The sequence below is a fragment of the Nothobranchius furzeri genome, chromosome 9 (assembly GCF_043380555.1).
Source record: "Nothobranchius furzeri strain GRZ-AD chromosome 9, NfurGRZ-RIMD1, whole genome shotgun sequence".
Taxonomy (NCBI): domain Eukaryota; kingdom Metazoa; phylum Chordata; class Actinopteri; order Cyprinodontiformes; family Nothobranchiidae; genus Nothobranchius; species Nothobranchius furzeri.
Genome location: NC_091749.1, coordinates 44,705,380 through 44,721,059, shown reverse-complemented (window position 1 = coordinate 44,721,059; position 15,680 = coordinate 44,705,380). Strand labels below are relative to the sequence as shown.

The 15,680-nt window shown below is 42.6% G+C and overlaps 1 protein-coding gene across 4 annotated transcripts in view; it reads left to right on the top strand.

Moving 5' to 3' along the window:
• coro2ba (coronin, actin binding protein, 2Ba) overlaps window positions 1-15,680 on the top strand; it is a 55,682-nt gene that overhangs the window by 26,327 nt on the left and 13,675 nt on the right. For 2 of the 4 annotated variants that reach the window (XM_054732283.2, XM_070554886.1), the window contains 2 exons: window positions 8,709-8,814; window positions 15,240-15,440. In XM_054732283.2, the coding sequence (XP_054588258.2) occupies window positions 15,240-15,440 (201 nt within the window). In that variant the 5' untranslated portion in view covers window positions 8,709-8,814. Of the gene's footprint in view, window positions 1-8,708; window positions 8,815-11,366; window positions 11,912-15,239; window positions 15,441-15,680 lie in introns of those variants that run through there. The other 2 variants (XM_015953601.3, XM_015953602.3) reach the window with 2 other exon arrangements.

Sequence of the window (15,680 nt, the reverse complement as noted above, 5' to 3'; positions counted from 1 at the left end):
TTCATCTCCAAGATCTTGGAAAAGGTTGTGGCTAAACAACTCACAGCTGCTCTTGATGAACATAACATCTATGATAGCTTCCAGTCAGGTTTTCGTAGAGCTCATTCTACTGAAACAGCTCTTCTTAGGGTCTCTAATGACCTTCTGACTCACAGTGATGCAGGGGACTGTTCTGTTCTGTTCTGGTCCGGCTAGACCTGACTGCAGCCTTTAACGATGTTGCTACCTGCTACTGGAGAGGCTGAGAGACTGGGTAGGCCTATCAGGATCTGCTCTGGAGTGGTTCTCCTCTTATCTCTCTGAGCGCTCCTTTTCTGTGGCCGTCTCCAAGTTTAGATCCTCCACCACCTCCCTTACCCATGGTGTCCCACAAGGTTCTGTGCTGGGGCCTCTGCTCTTCCTCCTCTATCTGATTCCTCTTCAGCACATCCTGAGCTCCTTCAAAGGAATCTACTACCATCTTTATGCAGATGACATCCAACTGTACATCTCCTTTAAGCCCCATGAGATGTCTAAGCTGCAGAAGTTACACACCTGCTTAGACTCTATCAAAACCTGGATGGCTGGGAGCTTTCTTCAGCTGAATGAAGATAAGACTGAGATCCGCATCTGTGCCCCAGACAAGCTGGTCCCCAAAGTCAGAGACTCTCTTGGTCAGCTTGCTTCTCCCACCAAACCTTCTGTCAGGAATCTTGGCATGACCTTTGACCCAGCTCTCAACCTGGATTCTCATGTCAGTTCTCTTGTTTGCTCTTCCTTCTTCCATCTCAGGAACATTGCTAAGCTGAGTCCCATTCTGTCTCGCTCTGAACTTGAGACAGTTATCCACACCTTCATCTCCTCATGTTTAGACTACTGTAACTCTCTTTTAACGTGTCTGAGCAGAACCTCCCTGAACCGTCTACAGCTGGTTCAGAATGCCTGTGCTCGGCTTCTGACCAAGTCCTCCAAATACACCCACATCACACCGCTTCTCCTCCAGCGTCACTGGCTGCCAGTCAACTTCAGAGTTCATTTCAAGATCCTTGTTCTGGTCTATAGGGCCTTACATGGACAAGCACCATCTTACATTGGTGATCTTCTTAGTCCCTACACCCCCAGCAGGTCCCTGAGGTCCAGTGATCAAAGCCTACTGGTTGTGCAGCACCAGGCTAAAGACCAAAGGTGACAGATCATTTGCTGCTGTGGCCCCCAGACTCTGGAACTCTCTCCCCCTGAGCCTGAGATCAGTGGACTCAGTGGTCTCCTTTAAAAGCAGCTGAAGACTCATTTGTTCAAGCTGGCTTTTGTATGACCTTCTTCACCACTCTCTCTTTGTTCTGCTCTCCCCACCTATTCCACCTTCCTCATGATCCACTGATTTCCCTCTTTCCTATTCACTCTCTGTCTTTCTTTACATATTTTATCACAATTGCCTATTTTTGCTCATTTGAAATATATTTTTAAACATTTTCTAAATGCTTTTTATATTTTTACATTTTATGTTTTTGTGAAGCGCCTCATGATTTTTATCTTGAGAGGCGCTATAGAAATGATATTTTCTTCTTCTTCTTTGGATTGTCTCCAAGTAAAAAGCAACAGTTGGTTGACAGCGTCAGATGGACCCAGAAGGTCAGTGAGTTCAGCTTTTATTCTGAAAGGAACCGTTGAGCAGGTGGAACGGCAACAGGTTTATCTAGCTTGTCGTTGGTTCTTTCGGCTGAAGAGGAGAGTCACGGATTGGCCACTCCGTCAACTTCTCTCAAATGCTTTGAACTGGCGTTAAAGATGACGTGGGCATAGTTTTATACTTCGGATGTTTTGGTTTATGGTCGAATGAAATGGTGACAGATTTACCAAGCACCACCAAAACCATGCCTCCGTCAGATCTGGCAGATTCTGACTGGATCAGTAAAGTAATGTGTCATGTCTTAACGCTACGTGAGATCAGTCCTAGTGGAAACATTTAAAGTCATATTACTTTTATATTCTATAGGAATATAATAAAATAATTAATATTTTGATTTCACAGATTGGTCACATCTTATTATAGACTAACACTTTGTTTGATTAGCTTTATTTAAAATAGAGTTCTTTGATTTATTAAAGAGAGAGTCCTTTTCTTCATTCTTCTCTTGGGCTGGAAAGGAAGCAGTTTAGAGCAAATGCATGAGACCTTGAGGCAACATCTCATGCAGATTAGTTCTGTGTGAGAGGCATCTGTGGAGAGAGGGTAAATAATCTTCGGTAGAATAGCACCTCCATCACGTTACAGGGTACAGTGCCCTTTCTCTTCACCTTCTACACAGCAGCTCTCTGATGATTCGGCCCTTGTCGGCTGTCTGTCTCAGGGGAATGACTTGGAGTACAGGTCAGTTATCATGGACTTTGTGGACTGGTGTGAGCGTAACCACCTTCGTTTGAACACAAGTAAGACAAAGAAAATGGTGATTGATTTCCAGAGAACCACTCCTCCTCACTCACCAGTAAGCAGCCAGGGACTTGAACTTTTAGCCAACTCTAATTTACAAAAAATTACAAAAATTTAAATCATTCAAAAAGAACATTAGGGTAGCTCTGACCGAGACAGGAAGAAACTAAACAGTTAGTCAGAAAAAGCTAGCTCTGAGCTGCCAACTAGATTCAGTTGAGGAGATGTGTGAAAAGAGGATGGTGGTGAAGATTACCTGCATCTTGGAAAATCCCTTCCATCCACTGCATTCTACTGTGGAGGCCATGGACAGCTCCTTCAGAGGCAGATTGAAACATCCCAGATGTAAAACAGAACACTACCGTAGGTCATTCATCCCCTCTGCAGTAAGAGTGTGTAACTCTGTTTGAGACTAGGTCATGTGAGACTCAATTCTTCTTGGCCTGCAGAATGTCTGAGCCTCCATCAGCCCAGACATTTGGGGTTCCCTCACTTTAGGGTTGGCCACCATAATTTTCTTATTTGAAAAGTTGGTCAAAGTATCATTTTTATCCAGTCTTTTTCTTTTTATCAAATATTTTGGCTTTCATCGTATTTACTTGCATCTTCATCCCAGGATTTTTTTCCTTGGAGGCTTCATGAAGGTCATTTAGCTTCCATCACAACAGTCCTGAGCTCCCTCTGAGCAGTTCCCGTTAAACAGATGCTCATATTTTGTCCATCCATCCATTATCATCCGCTTATCTGGAGTCAGGTCACGGGGACCTAAGGTGAGAGGCCCAGACTTCCCTCTCCCCAGCCACTTGGGCCAGCTCCCCCGAGGGAAACCCAAGGTGTTCCCTGGCCAGGTGAGAGACATAGTCCCTCCACCATGTACGGGGTCTACCTTTAGGTCTCCTCCCGGTTGGACGTGCCCGGAAAACCTCACCAGGGAGGCATCCTGACCAGATGCCCGAGCCACCTCAACTGGCTCCTCTCGATGTGGAGGAGCAGCGGGTCTACTCCGCGCCCTCCTGAATGACCGAGCTTCTCACCCTATCTCTAAGGGAGAGCCCAGCCACTCTTCGGAGAAAACTCATTAACTCATATTTTATTTTATTTATCTCAACTATTTGGTTTTCAGACAAGGTAATCTTATTCTATAGTTTATAGTTAAACACTACTTCTAAATGTTGCCGTTTCAGGCTTCTGTGAACTCAGAGTGATGGAACAGCTCACCATCATCCACCCACAGTTTCATAGTCTGTGTGCTCCAGGCTACAGAACCAGATATGAGACCAGACGTGTCATTTCCACTCATCACACAGTGATTTTAACAACCTTCTCATAGGACCAATGACTCACAAGTTGACCCGCTTTATCAGTAATATCCAAACCTGTCTCACAAGTTCTGAGATCATAACTCATCATAACTAAGAGTTGTGCTCTCACTCCGGTGACAGGTTTCTGTACAGAACTCTTTCTTCTCCGCTACATTGGATTATTTTATTTTAACCTGACGCCAGAGGGGTTTTATTTCAGAGCTAGTGAGATTAGTGTGCTGTAACATAAATCAGTGACTAATAGTGTCTGTGCTCCAAACAGATGCTTATTACATCAAATATGAATACTTTTATTTTAAGGTAACTTGACGATGAAATAACTTTGATGACAAACAAGGTACTTAAAGACAACAATGTTAGACTTTTTTTTAGGAAACTAGGCAAACACTTCTCGTGGTCACTGATGCTCAAAGGGTTTAAAAATCAAATATTGTCAAGATTATGTGCTTTTTTTAATAAAATAGAAAGAGAAGAACAACTGAGGATAGTGTGTGTGTGTGTGTGTGTGTGTGTGTCTGTGTGTGTCTGAGTGTGTCTGTGTGTGTCTGTGTGTGTCTGTGTGTGTGTGTGTGTGGGGGGGGGCAGTGCAGGCAGGTGGTCTGACAGAGAGGAGTTAATCGGTGTCTGGTAAAACCTCCCTCTGCTCCTCCTGTCTGTCTGCCTCTTTTTTCCTCTTTACATATTTAGTCAATCAAACATCTTGCCCTCATTCTCTTATTTTCTGCCCCATAATATATTTTCCCTCACCTTCAATGCCCCTTTCCTCCCTTTAAATTAATATTGATATCTCTTTTTTCAACCAATCCTCCTTTTATGTCTTTTCTCTGTCACCTTGGCTTCACCACAGCCACACTAAAACACAGCTTGCATCATTCTGCTCCAAAAAGCATGTGGCAGATATTCCTTATGGAAAATGAGAGGTAAGCACAAGACACATTATTTATTTACCTTTTTAGTTTTTGGATCACTGACCTTTAAAGTGCAATAGGGTCAAATACAGTCTGATCTGAGTTGGAATGGAACAAAGGTTTGCATTATCATCCTCATCTAGATAATATGTTTTATTACAGTGTTGCTGTGGTTGCAGCAGCAGATGGATGGATTCCAGAACACCCACTCTTCCGTAACGTCTTTAAGTGCCCTTCAGCCGGCTTCCTGTGCTTAGCTAGTGCTTCTTACAGCTGCTGTTATCAGTCCAAAGAGCTGCTCTCAGCTGAGCTTCATGCATCTATTATCATCATCAGTGAGCCTAAATATTATGACCTGCTGTGTTTATTGTTCTTTTGATGTTAACAAATTGATTTTACAAATTTATAAATCAGGCAAATATTGTTGAGGGGGCATCAAGCAGCTCTTTCGTAGGATTAATTACCGTCACGTTTTGTAGGATGATTAGGACCCAAAATGCAGAACCCAGGATGACACGAGGCAGGAGTAAATGTAAAGAAAAATCCTTTTATTGGTAGGATGATTCCAAAGAGAACATAAATCCAAAGGGCAGGAAGCCAAAGTCCAAAAATCCAGGGGATGATCAGGAGATCTAAAAAACACTAAAGGAACGAGCAGGACTGACAGAATAAGTCACACTGACAGCAACAATGGACCGACAAGAACAATGAGACAAGGAGAGGGCTTTATACACTGGGGCTGGAGTGATAGGAGACGAGGAGCAGGTGTGTGGGGAACTGGCACAGGTGAAAGCAATAATGAGGAGAGGAGCAGAGGGGGACACCAGACCTGACTGGGAAGGACACACACACACACACACCGAGCTGGGGAAGGACACGAACACACACACACACACACACACACCGAGCTGGGGAAGGACACACACACACACACCGAGCTGGGGAAGGACACACACACACGCGCGCGCACACCGAGCTGGGGAAGGACACACACACACACACACACGCGCGCACACCGAGCTGGGGGAGGACACGCGCACACACACACACCGAGCTGGGGACAGAAAAGGCTGGAGCTACAAGGATACAGAACGTGAAGGAACACCTGGAGGAGCTGGGGATGACTGAACACAGGACCTGTGAGGAATGATCTAAAGGGCCACAACAGAAGACACATGAAGAACTCAAAGAGACACATAATGAGACGCAGACAACGGACACATGAGGGTGCTATGAGATACAAAAGGAGAACCTGGAGTGGGAACTGGAGGGGCTGGGGACAAAGGGACACAGAACATGACAATTTCCTTCCCAACATTCCTGAACCAGCTATCCAAAATTGGTTTTTAACCCAAATTTATTTTTTGCTTCCTTTTGCTAAATGTTAAACATTTTGTTTTCATGTTCAAGCCATGTTCTCTGGTTATAGACTTTAGGAAAATACTGGTTTTGAGTCAGACGGTGTTCATTTCAGTCTGCAGGTGCTTGTAGTCTGCTCTCTCACTTTACAATGACTCCTACCACTCTTTTACTGCCTGCTCATATATTTTTTACTATAGTTTCCTGTTAGTTCTGCTGACTTAAGCTACTTTTATTCTTCAGATGGATGAGGCAGCAAAACTATTTGCCAAAACTTTCATAATGTGTCTTTCTGTGAAATAATTCTCCATGTTCTAAGTATCATATAATAAATGATGGTTGTGATGAAATGCCTCAAATGGCAGCTCTCGTGGTGTGCCTGTATCTGTTTTTGTTCTACATGTTTTGTGTGTGTAACCTTGGTCAGGCTGTACTGCGAGTCAAATTTCTGTGCTTCGGGACGCCGGAGCACTGACAATAAAGCTGATTCTGATTAAACAGATCCTATATTTATATTTCATTTTATTAATAGATTTTTTCCTTGAACTAAAATGAAACTCTATTTGGTTTTGTGCGTATTAATCCCAAATAACCAAGTGAATTAAAAATGTTTTCGGTATGTTTTAGATCATGAACACAACTAATGTGTTTAATTTAGTGATGAATCACGCCTGTAGACACTAATGAATGCTGGGGAGACAGTTCAGCTGTTGGATGAGCTGTTTAAAAGACAAACGCATAGTGAGGAGAGTTTCACTTTGTTACTTCTAAACAAACTCTAGAGAGTGCTAAAAGTAAGCCAAAACTGCCACGTTAATGCCTTTAAGTTCAGTATTGATTAGAAAGAGTTTCTAAATCCCAAAATAACTTATTTTTGCATAAAATCTGAATAATTGGGTCTTTACAAATGCAATTGTTCTGTTTCTGTGCATTTTTTTACATGTTTGTGTAAACTTGTTTACCTAAACCTTGAATCCAGGTCTAAAAAATTTAGTGCTGCCCCCTGTAGGTTAAACTTTGGCTACTGCATTTTAAATATGTGATTGACTGGGTCTAGTTCAATTTTGTGTCATCAGTACAGTCTCCTCCCTCTCCCCCTTCTTTCTGGGATGGAAATTCCCCACACTTCGCCATGCCACTCCATGTCTTCTGGCAACGCCCACTTTCATAGCATTTTTTAAAAATCCTGACTAGGGGGGGAGTTATGTTTTCTGTTGGTGTGCAGTCCCTCTTTAAAATAATGCTTCTGGTTTTTAACTGTCTGCGTGGGTTGGCTCCTCCATATCTGTGCAATTTTATTCAGTCCCATGTCCCGTCTAGCACGCTGACATCAGCTGACCTCCATCTGCTAGCAACACAGCTCACGGTTAAAAACCAAGGGTGCTAGAGCTTTCTCTGTGATGCCCCTGTGCTGTGGAACAGCTTCCCCTTGAGGTTAAAGGTTGGTTTATGCTTGACGCGTCCGCGAGGTCCGCACGGCTCCGCGCGGAAAAGTAGCGTCATTTTGCGTCATTTTAACAACCACGCCCCTCCACCGCGTCTCCGCACGGCTCAAGATTTCCGCAACGCGCACCTCGGAAAATTTCTAACCACGCGGACGGACGGACGCGGAAAAACATGGCGGACCGGCAAGAACTAGTATGGCAGAGGTTCATAAACACAGACATTTGTATGATTCAGCTCTCAGAGATCACCGTGATCAACATGTTGTTAATAATTCTTGGAGAGAAATAGCTCGCACTGTCGGAAAAGACGAGGACGCTGTTAAAAATGCTGGAATGCCATGTTGTAAACAGTAGTTTCTACTTCTACTATGGTGTAGTGTTGGATGCATGCTGTAGAGCTCCATGCTGCCCCCTACAGTTTGGGAGAATATTGGCTCACCGCAGAGACGAGCCGCACAAACCATAAACGCTGCGAGTTGTGAAGCGCGTTCCATCCACGAGCCGCATCACCGCGCGGAAAGTGAATGCGTCAAGCATAAACCAAGCTTTAAGGCAGCTGATACCATGGCCTCTTTCAAAGTATGTCTGAAAATGCATTTGTTTGCTTTGGCATTTCAGTGATAACCAACAGGCCGCAGGCTTCTCCTATTCTCTTAACATTTTTTGTGATCTTTTTTGTTGTTTTATTCTTTTATAACTTGTTTCATGTATATACATTTTTTTTCAGCTTTTTTTTATCATTTTAAAAGCTTTTATCCTTACCACCTATGCGCAGCACTTTGGGGTAACAGCTGTTGCCATTTAAATGTGCCATGGAAATAAACCTTGACTTGACTTGATTATATTCGGTCATGAGTTTTTCATGCAGGCTGAACATGAAAATAGTCTCCTACACCTGTCTCCCGCATTAGCTTCTGATAGAAAATACACATTGAAACTCTAGGTTTAGAAATTCCTGGCAGATCTACATCACACTGTCACTTAAGTCATGGACTCACCCTTCTGGACTTGTGACGGGGTTGACTGTTTTTGGTTTGGCACCCAAGAAACAGCAGAGAGCATCTTGGCTAATAGAAGTTAACCATTAGCATCAGAAACTCTACAACACAGCAGAACTCCTCCAGACTTGTGTTATTTGAGGAGATAAAACATCAATGTTACAAAGTAAATGGAGTCAGTGGTAGAGTTGGGTTGCTGTTATCCAATCAGAGGAGAGATGTCCAAGACTCTAAATCCTGTCGTGTTCTTCCACTCTCTCCTCCAGCTGACTTCTCTGTGCTGATGCAGGCGCTTCTGGGCTTTTTTACCCCTGAGTATGACTTACAAGGCATTCTTTCTACTGGAGACCACCAGTGTTCAACCCGCTTAAGGTGCCACATTTATTTCCTAAAAAGTGTGTTCTTACATCTTTATAAATTTCCCCTGCTAAATTTCACAAATGTTTGAGGTGGAGGCAATTTTGATGTTATTTTTATTATCTTACCACTTATTTTGCTATGCAAACCCTTCATTTGGTAAAGTCATTTCCAGCTGTTTTACTCTTATAGTCTTGGTTTTGAGATAGCACAGTAGGATACTGTAGCATGTTCATCAGTGATACTTCCTGTTTGAGTCAGAAATAGAAAGTCCTCTCCACCTTGAAAGAAAAGCTGGCCAGTGAAACCATTCAGAAATGTTTTTGCTTTTCTGAGATGACTCCTTGCAAAGATGGGAACTCACTGAAATTACTTTAAAACATTAGTACCAGAATAGAAGAACAAAGGACACAACGTGACATGATGACAGATTTTCTCTGTACTTGAGTGACAAGACGTGAAGTCACCCTGCGGATTTCCCTTTTGTGTGTGTTCAGCGTGAGCGCAGATGGTGGCACTTCCTTCTCTGGCACCAATGTTAAGAAATTTTTGATTGGAATAATGTAAGCCCTTTATTTGATTTGGTCCTGTTTCAACAGTCTTTTTGAGTCTTTTTGAGAATGAGTCAGTATGGCACCATTGACTGGCTGTAGTTTGAGAATAAAGGACATGCTTGGCTGCAGGATGGGAGGAAATTACAGTCTACTGATTATACTGCATTACTGGAAAAAACTGTTGCACCACTTCTCAAAAGAGATCTTTGTGTCATTTGTAAATGATAGATAGATTTTCATTTTTTTCTGAGATGTTTCCTTCCAATTCCATGTCAAGGTTAAAAGATCAAAGTCACTGAGAAACCAGATTTTAGTAGGAGTTTTGCAAGAAGGCTAAAGATGCATATAGTCTTCTACCTCTATTTCCTGCATTAGCTTCTGATAGAAAACAGATGAGGAAATGCTCAGATTAGGAAATCCTGTCAAATCAACATCAAACTCAAAATTAGCATTCATAGACACATCCATCTTGGCTCACAACAAGGAGGGCTGTTATTGATTTAGCATCCAGGAGAGAGCAGAGCATTTCTCGACTAGTAGAAGCTAACCGTTAGCATTAGCAACTCCACAACAAGGAGTTATTTAGTGGTACAGTCCCGTTGCTGTTAGCCAATCAGAAGCAAGGTGTCCAAATATCAAGGAATAAATTCCAAATGCTGCCGTCTGCTGCTTACCTCTCCTTTGCCTCACTTCTAGTTCCTGAAACATGAGCACCAGAGGTTCTTTCCCACAGAGACGGACTCATAAGACATTTATTTATACTAGAGACCACTGCGAATGTGTTGGAAAACTGAGTGAAGTTGGTCTTCAAGTCATTGAGTGACAATTCCAAGTCAGTTCTCAAGTCTTCAAGAGACAAAATTTTAGTCCCCATCTCCTAAGCGATTGTACATTATTAACATTTGAACATGTTAAAAATAAATCTGCTTGAATTAGTTGGCCACATTTTAATAGCCATCCTTCTACCAAAAACAGGGTTGCTACTTTTTAAAAATGAGAAAGTTGTTTGATACGTTCTGAGAGACAAGAACAGTGATGTATAAAGAGCAGCAGCAGGGACCTCAGGCAACATGTAAACATGTCAATAAACCTGTGCCGCAGGACAAAACAACCACGGTAAATATAAATAGCATCATAAGAACATGGTTGATGGCATGGATGGCAGACAGTAAACCTGAAGGGCTTCACGCCCATTTCAAACACCAAAAGAATCATCAAGGGATGCAATTTTCACCACAACACCTGCGCCAGTATCTCAGCCTAACGGGAGTGTTTGCCAGGAGCTTGTTTGTGGGGAAGGTGGTAAAATTTGGTTTTTCATGGACTCACCGATCATGGCGGGGAAGGATGTTGTTTTAGCATTCAGGAAACAGCAGAACACGTCTCGACTAGGAGAAGCTAACTGTTAGCAATAACAACATCACAACATGGCAGAACTCCTTTAGGGTTGTGGTGTGTGTGGAGATAAAACATCAACGCTGCAAAACACATAGTCAGTGGTAGAGTTGCATTGCTGTTGTCCAATCAGAGACAAGACATTAAATATCAGGAAATAAGGCTCCTGTCATATGCAGCTCACCTCTGCTGTGCCTTATTTCTAGTTCCTAAAACAGGAGCGCCAGACTTTTTTCCCCAACAAATCCATTCACCTGTACTAGAGACCACTGCACACGTGTTGAGAAAACCAGTGAACTTGGTCTTTAAAAACTTTTACAGCAGGTAGATTTAATACCTTATTTAAATGTTACTGGTGCAAGATTTGTGCACATATGGGAATAACTTATTCTCCCACTCAGCAAAAGCTGAAAGTGTGAAATAAAAATGTAAAACTTGAATTATTTTAGATATATAACTATTGAATCAGCCCACCTAAATATCAGTTAAATACATAAAGTTTGTTAAGGTTGCTTTAGGTGTGAGAGAGATTTTCACTGCAGCCACTTCAGTCTTTTCGAGGCACACATCTGGACATTTTTATTGCTTGCTACTGCCGCTAAAAACGCTGTCTTGCCTTTGGCTTTCCTGCTGATGTCAGCAAGGTTCACAAAAAAGTTCACGTCTTCACAACAAATAGGTGGGGTTTAGACCAGAGAAAGCAAAGGATGAGACTGAAGGGTGTAGTACAGATTAGGTTTACAAAAAGAGAAGGTCTGAAAAACTCATAGTGGTCATGAAAATGAGCCAGAAAGGCCTTGTGATTCCCAACAAGCTGTGGGTGGGACAGGAAGGAGGATGAATGGCTACTACAGTGCTGCTTCTCTGCTGGAGCTGGAGACTGAGCTGCAGTAGAGACAGAAAGAGATGTGGAGGCCTGACTGAGTGGCAGGATGGGAGAGAGGGGTAGGAGGAAGAACAGGAAGGGAGGGGTTGGGGGGTACCCTGCAGCTATCTGTTCTAGTGGGAGGAGAAGAGGGTGGGAAGTGAAAAACATGAGAGAAGGAGGCAGACACAGAATGTGTACATTTGTAGGGGAAGAGAGAAGGAGAGGAGGTCTCAGCAGCTCATTTAGAAAGGAGGTGGATGTTTGCATTGTGAGGAGGCTGGAGTGTCAACTTAAGGTAGGAATAAAGTCTGAGTAGATGTAGAGTGCTGTTTGAGATATCTGAAGTCAGATGCTTGAAAGGGGCTTTCATATGAATCCAGGTTGGTGTGAAATCCATTTTTAAGTGTCTCCAAAATTTTAAGGGCCTCAGGCTGTTTAATATGATCACAACCCGGGAGTCTTGTGAGGAGGTGGATGCAGAGTCAACCTGTCTGTACTTTTGTGTGTTGCATGCTGCTGGAGTGTTTTTGGGTTGCAAACCCTTGTGAGATGGAGAAGAAGACACTCAGACAGAACTGTTCTCTGTGCCGGAAACTGGTGTGACAGATGAATGAGCATCCTTGTAAAGAAGGACTCAAAGCCAGGGAGTTTCCTCTGTCTGTCCCCTCTGACTGTCCCCCAGGCCTCTTTCTGCTGCTCTTCTGTTCATTAATTCTTTAACAAGCTGCCATTATGCTGCTCATACAGACCCGGCTTCAGAGCAGATGATTTCTGGATAGAGTTGGGATGTTTCTGAGTCGCTTACTGGAAATACATCAGCAGAAAACAATTGTTATAAAAGCTGCATGAAAAGATTAGTGAAAAGTGTTTTTACATTGAATCTGATACTAGGATTACATTTGATGATTATCATTTGAGAGTCATTTTATTATTTGATGTCATTTGTAAGAATTTAGCAGTGACTCTTGATTAGCTTCTGCTGGATTCCTCTTCTGCAGTCTGATTTGAGACAACAGCAGCATGGTCAGAGGATGTTTCCATTTGCATACATGCACCACTCCCACTAGCAGCAGCAGCAGCAGCAGCTAACATCCTCATCTGTAGAACAATGCTGAATAGAGGATTGTCTGATGTCATCCGGTGGCACTGCCACTGATCTGACAGCAAGAACAAATCTTCCCCCAACACTTCCTGTCACACTAAAATAATGTCACTGACAATAAACTCATGAGTACGTCCTGTCTCAGAAATCTTCTCAAAATGTGACGCATACTTTGGTGAGATGTTCCCTCAGTTTTTGGACTAGAGAAGCAAATCCATGCCAACTGTAGCCAAGCTAGCTGGCACCAGAAATCAGGAGCTTCACCATCAAAATGACTCCTGAGTCAAACGCAACCCTCTGTCATGTTGGTCCTACTGCAGCCAACTGCGTCTGCTCTTGTTTTATGTGATCCAACATGACAAATAACAATAACAGCTCATTAAACAGACAGTTTTCAGCAGTTATTCTTTTTATACATGATTTAGTCGTTTAAGTAAACTGTCTGCTTTATTGGTTTTCCATCCTCATACCACAAACTCTCCAAGGCTACTTAAAATAGTCTCAAAACAATTTTCACCCTTTAAAAGTCTCACACCCTTCCTGGGTTTGGAGGAATTCCAGCCACTACATGTGTGACCGCTATCATGTGTGCACAGATGGGACAGCCCACCCTGTGGGGGGGGTCTGGAGGATGTGAACGCAACTTCTGACTGATTACCTCCTAATCACAAGTCCATACTGTTCAGAGCAGAAGAGGAAATGGAAATAGTTTTGCTCTTTAGAGGATTTATGACCCTCTTACAGCAGTTTATCGTGTTTTGGCTTTTTTGTCACACTGAAATATTTCAGATGATTAAAGATTCCAATAGACAAAAATATCCTGGTGTTCTTTATTTATTTATTAATATATATATAATTTTTTTAATATATATATATAACGCCAAATCACGACAAGAGTCGTCTCAAGGCACTTCACACAGTAAACATTCCAATTCAGGTCAGTAATCAAGCCAACCAGAAAAAAGTTTCCTATATAAGAAACCCAGCTAATTGCATCAAGTCTCTGACTAGTGTCAGTGACTTGATGCAATCCTCATACTAAGCAAGCATTTAGCGACAGTGGAGAGGAAAACTCCCTTTTAACAGGATAATATTAAAGGAACAAAGTTACCTAAGAAGGTTATTAACTGCTAAACCTAATAATAGCTTGAATGACCCTTTACAACAACTACACTTAAGTGTTTGTGGTAACCGATGAGGGGTCTCACACCACAGTGGAGGTATACCCACTTGTCACAATAGAAATCTTTAAAGTCACGTTGGAGGATTTTTCAAGCAGGAACTGCCTAATTAAGGTCAAGGATCAGATGTACTCATTTGCTGGTAGAAGGCAGAATGGTTCCATCAAGTTGTTCAGGTGCTGAAGCAACAAAGCAGCCCCAGACCATCACACTATGGCCACCATGTTTAACTGTTGCTGTGCTGATTCTGAAACTGTTGTTAGGGTTAGGGTTAGAAGGTCACACTTTCCAAAAAGTTCCACTTTTGTCTCATTAGTACACAGAGCATTCCCTCAAAAGTCTTGATGTTTTTGGCTAACCTCAAAACAAGGTTTTGTCTTTGGAACATTACCATTCAGGCCATTTTGGCCTCTGACCTCCACTTGAGCCTAACTAGGTTGGCCTGCAGTGCTTTGGGTGTTGTTCTAAGTTTTGTTTTTGAGTTTCCATTGACAGGGGCATGATGTTTTGCTGGGATCCTACCTCATGTCATCAAACGAGTTCTGTTGAAGTGAATCCTTAATTCTACAGGAGGAAATCAGCAGCCTGGCCTGCCAGACTCGCCCTCCGTTTAATTCTGCACAGAGAGAGTCTGGTTACTCACAGGCAGAGAGGCACATGAGGGGCGGGACTAGGCAGCTCAAAAATAACCAATCAGAAAAAAGACGGAAATGCCGACTGTACCCCGCGACGCTGTAGTTTTTTTAGCTGTAGTCAAAAATAGCATCTGGCGACAGCGCAAACATCTTTTTTGTTTAGAAGAAAGGCTTTTAGCACTTCTACTTGTTGTGGTTTTAAAGACGTGTCCAAGTCATTTAGAGCAAAGGAAAGAGCCGCAGCGAACTCCGCTTCAGTCGCCATGTTTATGACAAACTTGGCGATGTGGTGTGTGACGTTCGCTACTCAGCGCTGATTGGCTCGGTTAGAATTCTCAGGGGGTGGGGTTATTTGAATAGGGGAGTTCCAAGACCCTCTCTCTGTGCAGAATTAAACAGAGGAGGAGTCTGGCAGGCCAGGCTAGGAAATCAGATCTTTCCAAACATTATTTTTAATCAAAATTAGGTCAGGATTACCATTTTTACACAAAGCCAGGTTGGTTTGGATCACTTTTTCTCCTCATTGAACAAAATCATCATTTAAAACATATGCAAATTATCTTTCATCCTGAAATGTGATTGTAGATTTGAAACATTTATGTTTTACAAAGAAAGAAATAGCAGCAATGGGATGATTATTTTTTCACAGCAGAGTAGAGAAAGTGTTTTTAGTCATATCAACCTGACCTGTTTTATCCCCCTTAGATGTCATGGCGTCCAACCTACCGAAGCTCCAAGTTTCGAAACGTTTATGGGAAAGTAGCCAACAGGGAGCACTGCTTCGACGGCATCCCTATCACCAAGAATGTCCATGACAACCACTTCTGCGCCGTCAACTCCAAGTTCCTGGCTGTCGTCACAGAAAGTGCTGGCGGAGGCTCCTTTATTGTTATACCCGTTTCCCAGGTAGTTCGTGCTTTTATATGCTTGTCATGTTGCCGAAGGTCAACAATTGCTCAATTGGAAAATATTTTCTTTTTATAGGTGAAGAGAACCCAATCTGTTGCTTTACCTCATAGATTACAGATTATGCTAGACAGTCCATGACAATCCTCCGCCAAACTCTACTGCCATGTTCAGTCATTACAACACACATTAAATGAAAAGGTTAAAACCATTTAAGGTGTTCCAGGAGATGGAAAGCAG